Consider the following 18,808-nt stretch of genomic DNA (forward strand, 5'->3'; position numbering starts at 1 on the left):
TACCATTAGTGATTTATTTTTCTAAGTCCCAAGTGGTATCCCAATGTCAAGAATTCCCTCTGGAAAAGTAGTGGGAAAACTATTTGCTCTTACCTGCCTAACACCTCGTGGGATCTTGTGAGCGGCAGCATGAAAGCCTGGGCTGCAACTGCTTAGCAGAGAAGCCTTGGGCAGTGTCGGAGGGTTTTGCCTTTCTTATCTATAAAAAAGATGTGATGCAAAGTCATCTCTGGTTACCTAGAACATAGATGGTCCATTTTCTGTAATAGGCTCAATTTCAAACATCCTACCCCTTTGTTCTCATCAGTAGATTTATTCCTTTATAGACCAAAAGTTCAAAAAAGAAGCTCAATTTACTTTAAAGATTATTATTGATCAAAGTTTCTATGATTCTGCGAGAGACCAGGAAATGAAGGGCCTTGGGAATAAGAAATGGAGAAGTGTTTGGGTGTAAGGTAGACGGTTAGAAGGCAAAACATTTCAGAACAAAAGAAGTAACTTCAAAAGGGAAGATAGCAAAGGCAGCTTCAATTTCCTCGGTATTTTCCTTAGATGTTCCTGGCTCCTCTACAGGAGACATGAGCAGATAAATGCTTATTGACCTCAAGATCAGGAATAAGATCCATTCTTTTTAATTATTTCCTTGTAAGTTAAGAACTAAATGTGTTTCCTGGTAGGTGTTGCTCAGTGGTTGAGCATCAACCTAGGAACCAGATGGAGGTTCAGTTCCCAGTCAGGGCACATGCCCCGCTTGCAGCCTCAATCCCCAGTTGGAGGCATGCAGGAGGTGGCAGATCAATGACTCTCTTTCATCATTGATGTTTCTCTCTCTCTCTCTCTCCCTCTCCCTTCCTCTCTCTGAAATCAATAATAACATATTAAAAAAAACAAAAACTAAATGCTTTGGTAAATGCTTTAAATACAAAGGAAGGTATCTAGTGCTCACAGAATCAATGGTATATTTGAGGTACCTGTGGCAAAGAATGGCCACCATTCATTCATTCATTCAAACAATGTCTATAAGCAACTACCAGGCCTCAGGTGGGACAACTGAGATGAGTAAAGCCCAGTCTCTGTTCTTAAAGACCTCAGAGTCTAGAGAAAAAAATAGATATGTAAATAAGTACAATAGAAATACAAACAAGAATCAAAGTTAGCTCATAAAAATGGAGAGATATGTTAAAGGAGCAATTCCTGGATAAGGGAAAATCGAGCTAAATTCAGAAGATTAATGATAGTTCCTCTGGAGATATTTAACAGCATTTAGACAGAAATAACTGTATGTGTGAATACATTTAGAACATGGGGTAGGAGCTATGTTTAGAATACTATAAAAGACTTGATATTTTTAGAGCCTAATGAGTAAGGAGGGAGTAGTATGGTGAGAAGCCTGAAGAAATCTAAGCTACAGTATATCACAAATGGGTAGGAATTGGATGGCAGGGATACCTTACAGCATTTGAACTAGACCTAAATGCCCAGGAGGAATCGGGGAAACATTTAAAGTAGAGAAAAACATGACTGGGTTTGCCAGCAGGGTTGAAAGTAAATTAGAAGGCAGAGATGAGTGAATGATAGATACAAGGAGATGTTTTTGAGTATATATAAATAGTACAGGTGACATATAAAGAGGGTTTTATCTAAGACAGTAGTAATGAGAAAGAAAACAACAGCTCAACTTAAGAGATGGTCAAGGAACACTCAATAGAATCTGGTGATGCCTGATATGAGAGAGAAGCGTTATTTCAATTCTCTAGCCCATGTAAGTGAATGTATTTTGGTGTCATCAATTCGGAAGAAAAATAATAGGAGGGGAATATTGGATTTGAGGGGCCAGTAGACATTTAGATATCTGGAGATAAACGGAAGAATTGCTCTAAAGAACTTAAGAGAGATAACTGGTGGCAAGTTGTGGATAGCACCAAATTTGATCACGGATTTCCTTGATGTCTGCTACATAATAGTCAGTAAACTTGACTCAGCAGGCAAGATGGAAAATGCCCCTAAACCCCAAAGGTATTCGAGTCTAGGGGATTTTCAAAAAAGGCAAATGTATTAGAGGATACTCAGTGCCCTTAGAGGAAATGCAAGACTTGATGAGACCATGGCGAGTGTTCATAAAAAAGACTTGGTCTTGAGGTGGCATGGGGGGAGGGCAGTGGGACAGGCAGCTTACAAAAAATTAAATGGAGATCTGAAGAGTTAATAGAAAAGATGAAGAGAAGACATTTCCAAGCAATGTGCCATGACCGGGAAGCAAGACTGAACATGGCACTCTTGAGAAGTTATGAGAAGTTCCATTGGCTGGAGTGTAAGAGGAAAATGGCCAGAGCCGAGGCTAGGAATGTTATCTCAGGGATGATCATGGAGAAGCTATTTTATAGAGTTTCAACTTTCTGCAGTGTGCAAGAGAAAGCCACTTAAGGATTTTTAGCAGGGTAATGATACAATCAGATTTGTATTTTAAAAACTCACTGCAGCCACTGTGCAAAAAATGAGATGTTAATTAAAATAGTGAGCCTGGATGCGACTACCTAGGGCAAAGACCACAAATTGATTCAACCCACTAACGCGCTCTGGCCTGAAGAGTGCTTTTTTAAAAAATTTAATTCTTTGTGAGCATTTAAAAACTGGAAGCTCTCCCATAAAATCAGGGTTGCAGGCTTCTTTTGAAAATTAGAAGATCTGGCAATGCTGGGTCCACATTCCCAAGTTGTTGACAATTGACTGGAGCTGGGGCTGTCTAAAAAGTGATTCTGAGACAAGTGGGTGCTCTCCTGCATGCCAGAGTCTAAAGGAGGCATTCAGTTTGGTTTTACTGCCCCTGCCTTACCGGAAAAGCACATGGAGACTAAAGATGATGAGAGATTGTGTGTGCATATCTCAAACCAAACTCATGTAGCAGATCTCATCCCCATTCCTACTTATGGACTTTGTTCCAAGGAATTCTCACTTTCTTCATCAGATTTTCCTTTTCTGTTGGATCATTGACATTGGCACAAAAACCTATTGCTATTTCTTTCATCTTAAAAATATCTCCTTTGACCCACTTTCTTAGAGTAAGAGGGATTGCATTCAAACTCAGCTTCCCTTAACATCATCAAGAGTTATCAATTGGCCTTCCTAGCAAGTGTTTGTAAACATCTATGACCTAAGCTCAGACAGCTTGATGCCTAAGGGACTTGTTTATTCTCATTAATAAGGAAGGGCAACAGAGACTCTTTCTAGACCAAGGACACCCCTTCACAGACGATGTAGGAAAGGGAACTGGTACACCTAATGGCCTTCAGTCACTAATGCCAATTGATCTCTTTGCATATCACCCTTGACCCCCTTTTCCCCCTCATATCTCATATCCACCTGACTCTTCCTTCACAGCCATAGCTGTGGAACTACCTTGATAAGTGGGGGACGGGAAATGGTGGATAAATAACCCCCTTTCCCAATCCTCAGGAGGAACATTCTCAAGGGCATCTTCAAAGCTCCTTAGACAGTTCTTAGCCAGCTAGAGTCCTACAGCCACGGCTGTGATTTCCTTAGCCAAGGCTACACCCTGGAGCAGCTCTTTCTTCTTCTCTGTTCTACCCCCCCCCCAACTCACCCACTCATGTTTCTTAGAATCACCTCCCTACACGAACTCCTGACACACAAGCTTGCTTCATCACCTGCTTTTAGGATGAAGCCATGTTAAGACTTGTCAAAGTGAGACAATCAATACAAATTGGTCCCACAAATAATCAAGGCAGAGTTGGTGAACAGCACTTTCAAATAAGACATGGAAGTCAAGCAAGACTAGGAAATTTAGAGACAACTGTTTATCAGAACACTGGAGAAGTGGGTGGGGAGGCAATATTAAAATTAATTACAGAGTAAAGGAAGGTAAGTAAATGGAGACTACTGTCTTTTAAAGGAAATGGACAGACTAAGGTGACAGCTGGAGGGATATACAGGACACACTGGGAAAAGACAGATGTTCCAAGAAATAAATACAGTCCAATGGAGTGTTATAAAAATGTGGTAATTCAGGGACTTGTGTGCCACATTTGCTGAGGAAAGAATACATAAAGGGAATTTTTGAGCTGAGTCTTACAGGGTAGTTTTGCCAGGTGAAGGGTTAAAGGGGATGGAGACAAACTCCTGCAAAGGCAGTCAATTCTGAAAGAGGAGAGTGTGTTTGTGGAATTTCAAGTAGAGCAGCCTGGTTGAAGCGTACACTGTTATGATGGTTATAAATGGTGCTTGAGATTTGGCAGGGCCAGACTGATGGCTCGTCTATGGCGGCCCAATCCTCTACCCCCATCCAATGAGCTTTCTTTTATCAGGAACATTTAAATTATGGAAGGAGGAATCAGTCCCATTTTCACCCTTGGTATAATCTAAGTCTTAGTCCATAATTAATTTGACCCAATGGTCTCAAAATATTTTTTACAGTTGGTTTGTTTGGATCAGAATCAAAACAAGATCAATACATACTTTACATTTGCTTTTATGTCACTTGTCTTTTTTGTCTAGACACATGGCCCCTTCACTTTTTTTTCCATGACATTTATGTGTTGTGAAAATTGAATTCAAACATTTTAAAGTCTCATTGTTGAATAGTCAGAAGAGATTGATTTTACAATTTCTGCTTTTAGAAATTTATTGAGGTTTTCTTTACTAACTAAACAGGGTAAATTTTTTTTTTTACAAATGATTAATAGACCCTGGGAAAAGAAGGTTTATTTATATTTGGACAATCATGTTAATGCTTTTACAGTCCTGTCAGCCCAGCAGCTGAAGAATGTGTTTGCTAAGGGAAAGGTGAACTTCAGCCTCAGTAGAGGAGTCCATACCTGCCCTAAGTCAGCCCCATCTGTGTGCTGAACAACATTCCTTTGTTTATCAAGAACCTGAAGCTAATTGACACCAAGTCCTCCAAGTCACGGGTTCCATGCTTTTCATCAGAAATCTGTAGCATGCACTCAAGATGACTCCACTGATAAGAGGGTAGACCAGGAGGAAGCAGTGGATCATGACAAAAGTTAAATCAACAGCTCTTATCTCATCCTTTGCCACAAATATTTGTGGGGGGAAATGCTATGAAAATAATGAGAAAAATGACCTCTTAGTCCTGAAGAATCTCTCGTACTGATTGGCAGACAATATAAAATTCCTCTCCCAGCTTGGCCAGTAGCCCAACGATGTGACATTATTGGTAAGCCTAAAGACAACAAATGTCAGAGGTTCCAGAGCATCGGCAGCTAAGCTGGCAGCTTCTTGTTCCTGCTGCTCCACCATCCTGTCCACAAGCCACTGTGTAGCACCCACTAGCGTAAGTCACATGCGCTTCCTCTCACCCTAGTGCCCTCCCTTAACTCTAGGCCCTCCCACATGAACACATGTTGATCAAAGCCAGGCCAGTCTCTCCAGAGTCATCAGTTCAAGTTTCCTGGAGCAAACACCCCTCTGAGTCTTTGGACTATATCATATGAGTTTAAACTTGCACTCAGATATTAGCAATAAAGACCAGAAATTCCAGTGGCTTTACAAAGATAAAAGTTCTCTTTGTTTCTCCAAGGAAAATAACTCTAAATTAGATAATCAAGGCAGCTATGGTAGCTTCAGAGGACCAGGGTCCTTCTGTTTTTGCCATTATAAACCCAGGTCTCTCAGCACTGCAAGTCCTGAAATTTCTGGGCTTTCTCTTTTCCCCTTCATTCCTACTTGCAAAGCAGCCAATGATTCTTCTGAGCTCACCTCCTTCTGAAATTTGGCCAATAGCACCATATCCGAGAACAAATATTCTGTTTGCCAGCTTCACCTAAGGCCACCCACTCTTTCAGCTTATTATCTGCCTTCCAAATTATTGCTGACAGTTTTATCAAATGGCTCACTACTGCCTAAATTGGATGCCATTCTTGTGGCCTCCATAACACTTTCCTTGCCATTCTCTGCCCAGGCACAAATTCAACCCCACATATATTGTTTGTTTTTCCCTCCAACAACTTACATTTAGGTATAGGTGGTTGTCAGGACGGGCTAGCTATGCAGCCACAATAAACAACCTCACAGATGCTAAGGCCGACAAGCACAATTTGTATTTCTTTCTCCTGCTAACCCTACTGAGACTCAGATACACATGTTCTTCATCTCAGGCCCCAGACTTAATGAGCAGGTCCTCTTTGGGATGTTGCTGGGTGCAAAGTAGAAGAAAGAAAATCTGGTGGCTCTTAAAGCTTTTGCTGAAAAGTTGAACATTTCTGCTCACATTTCATTAGCCCAATTCTCATATCAATGGAGTAGAGAAATATAACCCTCCCATAGGGAAGAAAATGATGCATTACGTATCCAAGCTTAAAGTCAATGGGGCAGGATGTGTGAGCCTTCCACATGGAGGGTAAACAGATGCAGTGAGCCCACTATGAACGTCCTATTGGCCTTGGCCATTTCAGTGCACATCAGCCTCACATCCAGCTGTCAGCACGGAGCCATCCCTGTCCCTGTTTAGAACAGGCTCATAGTGTCAGGGAAGCGATGCCTGCTCCCACTGCTCTCATTCGGTAAACGCTCCAGCTCCCTCAGCCCTCAGGTAGGGCGACTCTAAATTGATGGTCTACACTGGGGTAGGACTGGACTTGCTTTTCCCGTATTAGTATTTTCTGTGACCACTTCCCAAATAAACTACTTGCACTTGACTCCTTACTTCAGGGTCTCCTTCTGGGAACCCAAAACTAAGGTGTAAGGACAGAAAATATTTAGAGCAATGATACAACCTGCCACAAAGAGAAGAATAGCTTTGGGTGGTCATTAGCAGCCTCTGCCAGGAATTCCATCAAAACAATGGGTCTGCCCACCTTGTCCAGGCATCTGTCCTCAAATCTGTTCATCTCTCGGTCAGACCAGAAACATTGTTCCCCAGGAGGAATGAGGACTCCCGTAACAGATTATTTTCTTCCACTTTTGACCACAGGAAGCAAGAACAGTCATTTACTCTAAACAGACCTTACCACCCTGCCTTTCATAGGACCTCAGGATGTAGGCACATATGCTCCCTGCCCACAGCACTGAGCCCTCTGCACCATGTGCAGGGGGTGGGAGCAGGTGCACCTAAGTCCCTTTCTGTCTGTGACTCTCCCTCGCCTGCTTTCCTCCAAAACGAAGTATACCCTGTCTGCAAAAATCATCTCGTCAGTGCTACCCTGCACAAAACAGCCTCTCACATATACAGAGCACTTGCTCTTTGCACATATGCACACATACAAACTAAAGTGCAGGCATAATAGTTTTCTTTTTTTGACAAAAGAAAACAGAAAAAGACTAAAAAAACTCTCAGTTCTCTCTGCTCTCTCTCTCTTTCTCCCTCTCTCTCTCTGTCACACACACACTCCCCCCAAGGAGCCAGTTTGATACTAACCATTCCACCACTTGAAATACTTGGAAATTACTAAGTGTGATGGCCCACAATTTAGTATCATATATTTTATAAGATAGTGTAAAATACAGCTGAATTTGCTTCTTATGGTCCAAAACGTTTTCTTCCCTTTAGGAGGAAAGTAAACATAAAAAGATTTGAAGAGGAAAACAAGAACAAAAGTAAAAAATTCCTCTTCAAGACCGTCCAGAAACTAGGACTTAGTTATGAAATATTTTAAAGCCCATTAAATAAAAAAATTGATGTGGCTTATTGTAAAAGTTAGAAATCAGGAAAAGGATCATGTAACGGGAACTGTGGCAGGGAGAGCAGAAACCCTCTGCTAACTGTGATCATTGCATATAAGCCCCAAATCCTGCAGCTATAACAAAATGGCAGAGTCAGAGTAATCTTATATTCTAATGAAAGGGTAGATACTTTTGCCTCCAAAGAAAACAATTTCTCAGATTTTTTCTGTAATATTTCAATTGTCTTATATTTTCACCTATTTGTATCCAAAGTGTCTTCCCTTCTCTCTGTCCTCTTGTCACTGTAGCTGATCCAGTGTCATATTCCAGGCCCTGTTCCTTGCACATGGAAAGGGATGATTCATGTCCCTCCAGTCCAGAACAAGCTCAGGGTGGAGGAAAGAACCTGTATTGCCATTTGCAAGTGACCCTTGATGAAGCCAGAGGACAGTTATTTCTTTGAAGAGATGTCCTCAAAGGGGGAAAATTAATAGAGTGACACCAGGAGACATTTGCAGATTGATGACACAAAGCTAGAGCTGACAGAACCTAAACATTGAAAACTGTCACATCCCTTACACTAAGGTTACCAGTCTTTTGGAATCTAAGAGAGGGAAAATTTACAATTAAAAATCGGTGACATGGCATAAGATTTGCAGACTTTTAATTTTACCAAGTGAAGACATTAAGAAAAATCGACAAATACCACTGATGAGAGCCACTATTTAAAAAGTAAGAACATTTGAATCCCCCTTTCTTAAAGACTATAAATGGATTTATAAAAACTGATCGATACTAGACAACTGGTACATAAGTGATCTGTAATGTACAGGTTTAAAAATCAATCAACATGCAACGATTACAGTAAAGGTTGGTTCTCAGGCAAAAATCATCAATGAATACTAAATCTAGGAAGATTTCTCTGATGAAGAGAAAGACATTTGCTTGGTCTTAAAGTATCTCCCCATACATGACTTACTTATTAGTTAAAAGAGGAAAAAAATTCTAAATATACAGTGGATACATTAGATAATATCTTGACCACATGATCACAAACTAATGTCAGATGGACATCATGTGCCTCCAGACGTGACGCCCTGAGAAAGACACATGACACTTCATGAGGATTTATGTGGACAAAGGCAGTGTTCAAGAGATGCTGGTGTAAAACCTTAGAAGAATCTTGGGACTTGGGACAACCATGTGAGAACCACTTTATTGGCTATGAACCATCTTAGAACTTCTATTATGTGAAATGAAAATAAGAGTCCACCTTTTTTTAAAGTACAAAAGCAACTAAAACCCAACTTAGGTACTTGAAAGCATTCTGAACTCTTGATCCAGAGAGAATATCAAGAGTAATTACAGGATTTTTAGAAAAATAAGAAATTAGAAACTCATATATGAACATATGGCATGTTCTCAGAGTTATCTCATTGCTATAAATGCTTTAATTATTAAATAAGAAAATAATTCAAATAAGTAAAGAAGTTATATGAAGAAATTCAGACAAATCTAGTGAAATAGAGGGAATTAATAAAATTAAAAGCAGAAAATATATAATTAAAAGAAATAGATTGTATAAATCAAAGGATAAGTTTTTGAAGAAAAATAAGTTTTTCTGGCAAATGCAATCTCAAAAAGAAACTGGAAAACAAAGTTCACAAGATTAAGTTTAAAAATATGATATAACTAGAGAAATGGATATTGCTTTCAAAGTATAAGAAAATAATATATATTACCAATTCTTACACAAAATAGTACAAATTATACACAGATATAATATGGAACAAATAGCTATGGAAGAAATGGGAAAATGTTACCAAAGAATGAGGTTTATAAAAAAGATATAGGCTCAGATAAGATTTTATGGATTAGTTATTTCAAAGTATTAGGGGACAGAGAATTCTGATATTATATAACTTTTTCCATCACTGAAAATGATAAAAAGCTTCATAGTTCATTTTATGTAATGAGACTCAAATCTAACAGAGAAGAACAAAACATAAAATTTTAAAATAAAGTAAAATATAAAATAAGAACAAATTTCAAGTGGTTGTTTCATTATATATTTATAATACGTGAACTTTTCTGTATGAATACTGTACTTCAATAAAAGTTAAAATAAAAAATATAATCTCACTTATCTATATAAATTCTAAGCTCTTAAATAATAATTGAATTTGGTAGTTTATTAAAAAGTGATACATTAAGAGCAATTAGGACCTTGTTCAAAATTTTATCCTTGCATTATGATTTCTTAGTAAAAATTATAATATAATTCATCACATCAAATGAAAAACCATGTAATAAGTTAAAAAGTCATTTGATGACTATCAATACATTACACACAAAATCTTGAGCTAGAAATAGAAGAAACATTTATCTAAAGCTAGCTTAGCATATAAGAATAAAATACCAGAAGCAGTCTTATTAAAATAAGGAAAGAAACAAAGATGTAACTATTGCCACTACCTTTTCTTAAATCTTGTTTTAAAAGATTCAAGCAATAGCATAAAACAAGAAGTGTAAGTAAGATGTTTAACAATTGCAAAGGATTGAATACAATTATTATTTATAGTTCTTATCATTTGACTAGGAAAATAAAGAGAATCAACTGGAAAATTTTATACAACTAAGAAAATGTGCAGAGATAAAGTAAATATTTCATAACCAATAGTTGCAGTGGAAAATGATTACTTTCACAATGGAAAACAAAGTACTTAATACCTAGCAAAATGCTCAGCAGAAAAATTGGGCAAAAGAATTCTATAATAGAAATAAAATGTATTGGTATGCACAAACTTCTGGAATGAAAATAAATTCTCATGGAGTAAATTTAAAAATGAAAAAGATGTCCATTAAAAAACCCCTCAAAGTGTTTGTTTTTTATAAATCTGGCAAATTGATGATAAAAGTCCATTTTTGAAAATATAGGGTGATACTTGCCAAGAATATTTTGAATAAACAAGAAATATTAAAAAGGAATTTCCCAAACAAATATGAAAAACACATAAAGATACAATAATTTTGTGCTGAAACAAACAAAAGTCCTATAGCCATATGCCCAAATCTTTAAATGTACATGACAATAGATTACAGAAAGAGCAACAATATTCTCAATTTTAGCAAGCAAAGCAAAAGCCACCTAAGGAATAATTGGAGGGTACACCTAAGAAAACTCAGTAACTGCCCTAAGCTTAGCATAAAGGCTGTGGGGCAGCCTTGAAAAACTTGCAAAATGTATATGGCATGTACCTGCTGGCCCTCTTCCCTTGCTAGCTGCACAGATGGATATTCATTGTTGTATGAAGGTCCACAGTGATGTCAAAGATTCTAAGACACATGGCTTCTGAGTTTGGTTTCTGCCATCACATTGTCACCAAGTGAGGAGCCATCCTAGGTCAGACAAGGGTGCTCTAGAGAAATAGACATGGGTGTGTATGATGCGTAGATGGGAGGGCTCCTCTAACCTCTGCTTGCCTCTGCCCTGTGGCCTCTGTCCAATGGACCTCTTTCTTTTAATTTGGGAATCGGAGAAGAGAGTGAACCTGTATCCTGCTTGTGGAACTGCAGGTCATTAGAAGCCTAGAAAAGAGATTGAGAAGTATATGCACCTTGCGAGGGTCTTAGAGCAGCCCCAGAAAGTGCAGGAGAACCACTGACCCTTTCCTCTACCAAACAGAAGGTCATGGAAGGTCTGAGGGGAGCCCAGTTGAGCGGACGATGCCTGACTGCTGAGAGGAGCAACCTACATGGACCTGGTGGGGCAAAAATTGATGACCAACATCCAGCATGAGATACCTGGACAATTCACAGGCACCCACATGGATGGGGAATGTACTTGAAGACTGGACCAGTTATATCAGCAATGAAGGCCAGCAAAAAGGCAATAATCTAACTGTACCACTGCTATCACATATGACATGGTATACACACATGACACGTGGTCACACATCTCATCCTGATGTTCATACGCCCCTTCTCCCTAAAAAAGGAGAGGCAAGGACAGAATATGATCGAATTGTCCTTCTGGATTGAAAAATAACTACAAAGAACTGAGAGAAACTTGTCATTGATAGATTTGATTGTCTGTTGCTGGGCAAGTTTGATACTAAAAGCCAGGAATTAAATTGGGTCAAGAATAAATTCTACTTTTACATGCCTGAATCTGTGACTAAGAAATTCATGCCTATTATACTTTAATCAAATCAGGTCTATTCTTGCTGGCCAACCCTTGATAGCTTCCCAGTTGTGTTTCGAATGAAATCCAAACACATGGCCCACAAGATGCGGTGTGGTCTCCTCCCAGCTTACATCTATTAGCCCATCCCTTCTTCCCTTCTATCCACAATATTCCAGCAGCACAGAACATCTCCTTCAACAGGGCAAGATCTCTCCTGCCTAAACTCTTCCTATTTTCAGGGCCCTTTGTCTGCCCTTTGTCTGGACTGCCGTTCCTTTGCTTGAAATGCAATTTCTTAGTTGTTGTTTTTTTTTCTTTTAAATTTGTTTGTATTCTTTAATTCTCAACTCCAATGTCACATCCTCAGAAATGCTCTCTGACTTTCCTAACTATAATGGAGTTACTTTCTATTAGGTCTCTAAATGTACTTTCCTCATACTGCTTTGTAGGACAGGTTCTGTGTTTATCTTATTTATTTGGTGTTTATTGTCTGACTCTTTCCATTGAATCTAAACTTCCTGAGGCCTAGGACTTCATTTGCTTTTTTTTTTTTCCCTTTGGGAATCCCTATTTTCTACCATGGTGCCTGGGGCACAGGATGTATTCAGTAAAGCTTTTTTATCAACTAAATCACTCAATTATTTGAAATCATGCTATAGAAGAGTATGTATAAACAAAGGGAAATATTCATAATATATTAAGTAAAAAAGATGATAAGTAGATTACCTCAATTTTGCAAGTATATGTGTATATAAACACATAGCTGAATAACAAAATTATTTTAAACCTTGGAGTAAAATGTACCAAAAATTAACTGTGATTATTTGGGGATACTGAGATTACAGACCATTTAAATTTCCTTTTATACCTTACTGAATTTTCCAATTTTTTGATCCTATACATACATACAAATTTTTTAAAGTATTAAATATCTTAAATATAGTAGTTATCTGATGGAATTTTGTATTTTTCAGAGTCTATTTTCTCCTTTATCTTTTCACCCATTTGTAATGCTACCTAAGAAAGAGGAGATTTATCGTAAAAGCAGCTGACTCTGGTCGAAAACCCTCTACCTCGGAAATAGCATGTGATTGGGACAGAGCAAGTTACTCAACTTCTCTGAGCTTCCACTTCATCGTCTAAGGAAAGCATATTAAATGGGAATCATTCAAAGCGTCTCACAGTGTGAAAAGCACTTCCCAATGTGCCTGCTGTGGGGGGCAAACATGGGGAGAGAGGTGTTGCTGGGTAGCTGCCCTCCTGCCTTCCACTCTCCTCTCCTCTTGCTCTTACGTGGTGTTCTTTCCCCTTGCCCCCTGCAGTTGGATCTGCATCCCACCCATCCTGAGATTGCCTCAGGAGTGTCTTCTGGATGTGGGATTCTTGCTCACTTCTTTGAAAAGACTTGACTGCTCAAGTCAAGAAAACGCCAGTCTTCAGGATACTCTGTGAGTTCCATTCCTAAATTATTACCACCATTTCCCTTTTTCTCACTGCTTCCTTTGGAGCTTTGAAACTCTTGGCACCAGGGGGGAAAGGCACCCTTTAAGCTAGAATTAGAAAAACTTCGGGAAAGAAAATTCTCATATAAATAATATTCTACATTGCCTTTTCCTAGCTAAAGAAGAGGTCAGGAACTTCGAAATTTGAGATTTAAAATATATTTGGCACATACCGGAATGGGAGTGGGTGGGGGGTGGGGGGAGAAAACATCTAATTTCAAACAGGATAAAAATAAGGTTGAATTTCTTTTCAAACTAACTCAGGAGAGATTTAGAAGTTGAAATGTTATCATCTGGTTGGCTTCTTGCAGCAGTGCCAGGCATTTCCATTTCACGTGGGCAGATCAAAATGAGGCAAACAATCCCAGATTAAATGAAAACAGGTGGGATGGGGACATGCATTTACTTTTTACCACCTGGAATAAGAATATTTTCCTCTTATGGTTTTATATGCTTGGGGGCTATTGAAGTAATGGTGCTGTCTATAAATTAAATCAGCATTCATTAAACTCATTGGGAAAAATTCAGGTAGGAAAACAGCCTAGATGGAAAACAAGCCCTTTGTTTTATTGTATTTTACAATAGGGAGCATTCTAAGGTTTAACCATTAAGGCAGGAAGGAACTAATGATAGAAATTACCTTCGTGTGGGATTGGACTTTGGGGACTGTGCTTCTCTAAAGAGTAGAACGTATTTACAGCAGAAGACTGAGGTTGGACACGCAGTGCATTTTCTTTGGACTCCCCCTAAAATAACCTGTGACTTCTCTCACCATCACCCCACTACCTCTCCCCACCACCAGCAGCAGTCTCCCACTCCCTGCCTGATTCTGGTTCGGTTTCATGACTCTTTTCAGATGGCCAAAGTGTCTCACTCTCTGCAACCTGATGATGCGGAGGCTAGTGCCATATGTTCAGAATCAACAAATCATTATATAATCGGAACTGTACACAGCACAGCAGGATCTTATCTCCAGAAACCAGGACTAAAATAACCACTTAAAACCCAAATAAACTTTCTTTTCATAGGAGACTGGTCTTCTGGCCTTAATGTCCTTCCAGTCACTCTTTCAAAGTGCATTTCAAGCTGGTTTCAGTTCACGAAACATGCAAACATGTCCCAGGCTCCAGGAGCTATGCTAAGTGCTGCCGATAATAAAAACAAGGGAAAGGGAGAGAGAAAACTGCCAGCCTCTTTCTGGGAGCTTTATAACTTACCTTGTTGACATACCATTTACTGTTCATTAAAGTTACAGAGGGTAACTAATTTTTATAAGCTTGTAACCTAGAATTGGAACCCAGATGTGCATAATTCTAAAGCCAGTGACTTTTTTACTATCCAAAATTTGAGATGACACAGATGGAATAAATATTTGTGCTAGGATGTCAAAATTCTATTCATTAGATGTAATCTTGGAAAGAGAGAGAGCGAGAGAGCACTGTATTAATTTGGAAGAAATCCTTTGGTAAGTCTACCCAGCCTCACCCTGTTTCCGATGGGATCACAAGGCCATAATGGGCAAGAAAAGGAATTTGTGTAGGGCTCTGTTGTCTATTTTATAGACTTGTCACTGATACAAAACTATACTTTCATTCTCTTCGCCTCTTCCATAATATACTGTCTCTGTGGGCCTCCGTGAGTCTACACCCGCCTTGCTTTTCTCTTCTACAACTGGCTGCTCCTTCTAAATCACCTGTGTTTGGCCCATCTCTTTTCTAGTAACAGCATAAATGTCAGAGAGTCCCATGGCCTTGTACAAGCCCGTCTTCTTGTCTTTCTTTCTCTTTCACCCAGGCTCTTGATATCACAGTGGCACTTGAAATTCACCCTTGCATGTCTAACAGACGTTATCAGATTGTAATGGACTAAACAAACTTTTAATTTCCACTTCTAACCTATTCCTCGTTTCATCTTCTCCATTCCATGTAATGACACAGCCCTCCCAGGACTCACTTGCTCAAGTTCAAGAGTAAAAAAATGCCTCCCATTTCCACAATCTATCAGCTCAATCCATCCATTCAACCTCCAAAATACACCTCCAGTCCACCCACTTGACTTCACCAAGCCCAGTTACCATCCCTCTCTGTAACTAAAGCAATAGACTCTTAATCTCTGAATTTCCACCTTTGCTCTCCCTGCCACCTGGTCTTCACCCGGTGATCGGTGATCTCGTAAAAACACAAGGCCGATTGTATCACTCCCTCCGCTGGCCTCCCACTGTACCCAACACCATCCAAGGTACCAGGCCAAGTGAGGCATGGCTCTGCCAACTTAAACACGCTCCTCTGGCACCTCTCTCTGGCTCGTCCATCGGGCCCCATACACTGAACCCATTCTTGCCCTGCAGCCACTTCCTGTGCACCCACTGCACCATCATTTCCTCTATCCAGAATGTTCTGCTCCAGATGCCCATGTGTCTGAATGCTTCTCGCCTCAGCTCCTAAGTCTTCTCAGAGAGGTGTTCCGTGGCACCCAATGTAAAATGTCTCCTTGGTTATCCTCATTTATTCCCAATTGCATTACACTGTTTATTTCCTTCTTTGTACTTCCCACAATCTAAAATAATGGTGTTTAGTTGTTTATTTTCTCTCTCCCCTGAGCAATATTTAAGCTCCATATGGGCAGACTGTCTCCCTTTCTTCCTTACTTCCTCATGTCCCATGCCAAGGAAATGAGTGGACTCTATGGCCCTTTCTTGCTAATAAAGGTTTTGTTTTATAAGGATTTCCAAGAAAGCTCTTGGTGATATACCTGGGTAAGAATGAAGTAGATGGCTAGACCTTCCTTGACGGCCAAGAGTCTTGCTGATAGAGGTGAACCATTGGCTCTCAAAGTCTATGCTTAACAGGATCAATGCTATCAAACACATTGTGCCTCTGTTTTGTCTAGAGTGATTTATTTTCCATCATGCAAAAAAATACCCAAATAATTTTCTTTTTCTTTTAGTTGCTCTCAAGGAGTTCACAAACCAAATGTGGAGAAATTATTTTAAAAAACGATAATATGTTATACAAAGCTTAATGATAAAAGATGGACACAGAGTGTAGATTACAGGGCTATTTGCTCCCCATGAGAGTAAGACAGCAAAGAAAGTAGCAGAGCAGGTGACGTTTGGACAAGGCTTTGATGGACAGCTGTGACAATCGGAGAGGAAGGGAGGACATTTATAAAGTAGAAACTGCTTGAAAAGTTAGTCAGTGTGCACGTGTGTGAAATTTTCCAAGAACAATGCATCCTATCAGAGATGAGAGTGAGCAATTATTTGATACAGCTTGATACTGGAGATGGTACTATTTGGTTTTCAGTTCTACGATTCTAGGTTTCTATGCTGACACCATAGATCAGAGTTTGAAAACTGACTAAATCTAGTTTACAGATGTCTTTTTTAGTTTGCAGTGTTTTTAAAAATCCTAAGTTGATGCCAACATTAAAAGTCAGGAAATTTCACATACAAATGTGAATTTCTGACTTTCCTTGAAAAACCAGATGGCATGTCAAGACTGGCCTACATTCCATAAAGCCACCAGACGCTGTTGTGACTGGCCCATTTAGGGGGGACAGACAGGCAGGCTCAACTTTTCCAGCGATTCCTCCCCACTTGCTCCCTCAGTTTACCTGCCTGGCACTATGCAATCTGAGCTTAATTCCCCTGGGCTTAATGTATTTACCCCGACAAGAAAAATAATGAGATTTAAGATGAGTTTTTTAGTCAACATTTACTGAAGTATAACATGCATTTAAAAAGGTGCATGAATCAATAGAGCTCAAAGAATTTTCACAAAGTGAAGTCACTCATGTAACTAGCATCCAGAACAGGAAATAGAACATTACAATAACCAAAAAGGCCCCTTCATACCCAGCCCATCATTACCAAGCAAAGAATGCAACTGTTCTGACTAACCCTGTAAATTAGTTTTGGCTGATTTTTAAAATGGGAAAATGCTGTGTACTCTTTTGTTTCTAGGTGTTTTTTTTTTCAATCAATATAATGATTGTGAAATTTGCCCGTGTTATTTCTTATAGCAGTAATTGCTCGTTTTCTTTACTGTATAATATTCCACTGTGTGGCGAGACCACAGTTTATTAATCCATTCTGCTACTGATCGCTTCTAGTTCGTGGCACTTCTTTATAATGCTGCTGTAAACATTCTTTTCGATGTGTTTTGAGATACATGTATAAACCCCTTTCAGGTTATACATGTGGAAGTGAAATTGCTAAGTGGGAGGGTAGGCATAAATATACTTTTGATGCTGCCAGCATTTTCCTACAATGGTTACCCCATGCTGAGTGAAATAAGCCAGGCAGAGAAAGACAAGGGCCGTACGATTCCACTGGTATGTGGAATCCGATGAACAAAGTGAACTGACAAGCAAATAGAGACAGACTCACAGATGGAGAGCAGGCTGACTGCTGTAGAGGTGGGGTGGGGGGAGGGGGGAGGGATAGAACAAAAAAGAGAAAAAACTCAGAGACTCGGACAACAGTGTGGGGATTGCCAGGGGGAGGGGGCGGGGGGGGGAGCTGTGGGGGGATAAATGGTGATGGACAAAGCCTTGACTTGGGGCGGTGGACCCACAAGACAGTGTACAGATGATGTGCTGTGGAACTGTGCACCTGAAACCTGTATAATTTTATTAATCACTGTCAGCCCAATAAATTCAATAAAAAATAAAATAAAATAAAAATAATAAGTAAAGTGGTTGTATTAATTTATACTTTCACCAGCAACATATGACAGTCCCATTTTTCCATGTGGTCACCATCCTTTGAAACTGCAATATTTTAGACTTATTTTTAATTTTAGCCATCCTGTTGGGTATATAATAATCTCTTACTGGAGTTTTGATTTGCATTTCTCTGTGGATTAATAATGTTGAGGAGTTTTCATATGTTAAATGGTTATTTAGATATCTTTTCTTTGGTGACTATTCCAGACTTTTGTCCACTTTTATATGGGTGGACTGTGTTTTTGTTTTTGATTTTTATGTGTGCTCTATATATTCTGAATAAATTTAATTGAGCATAGACACTAGAATACATTCTCCCAATCCATGGCCTGCCTTTCACTCCTTTAATAATATCTTCTGACAAATAGAGATTCTTAATTTTTATGAAAGAGTCAGTTTATTAACTTCTTCCTTTATTATCTGTGCTTTTTTTGGGTATTTTCAGTATTTTTATTTTTAAAAAATCTGTGCTTTTTTGTCTGTTTTAAACTTTATATTTGAATTGTTTATTGCTAATATATATTTATGCATATATCTACATAAATATAATGTGATTGTCCGTTGTATATTGACCTTGTAACCTACAACTATAATAAATGTATTTATTTTATATACTCAACAATAGTATCTTTTCTTATCTTATTGAGCATTTTAGTACCTACAAGACAATGCTGAACAGAAGTTATATTAGTTATCTATTACCACATAACAAATTATCTCCACATTTACTAGCTTAAAACAATAAACGTTTATT

General features: G+C 38.9%; 1 protein-coding gene across 4 annotated transcripts in view; it reads right to left on the reverse strand.

The window, feature by feature from the left end:
• LOC308567671 (uncharacterized protein) overlaps positions 1-18,808 on the reverse strand; it is a 275,010-nt gene that overhangs the window by 166,362 nt on the left and 89,840 nt on the right. For all 4 annotated transcript variants that reach the window (XM_081159492.1, XM_081159491.1, XM_081159493.1 and 1 more), the window contains one exon: positions 94-199. In XM_081159492.1, the coding sequence (XP_081015618.1) occupies positions 94-131 (38 nt within the window). In that variant the 5' untranslated portion in view covers positions 132-199. The remainder of the gene's footprint in view (positions 1-93; positions 200-18,808) is intronic.

The sequence above is a fragment of the Miniopterus schreibersii genome (genome assembly GCF_964146895.1).
Source record: "Miniopterus schreibersii genome assembly, chromosome: 15".
In the NCBI taxonomy this organism is placed as follows: domain Eukaryota; kingdom Metazoa; phylum Chordata; class Mammalia; order Chiroptera; family Miniopteridae; genus Miniopterus; species Miniopterus schreibersii.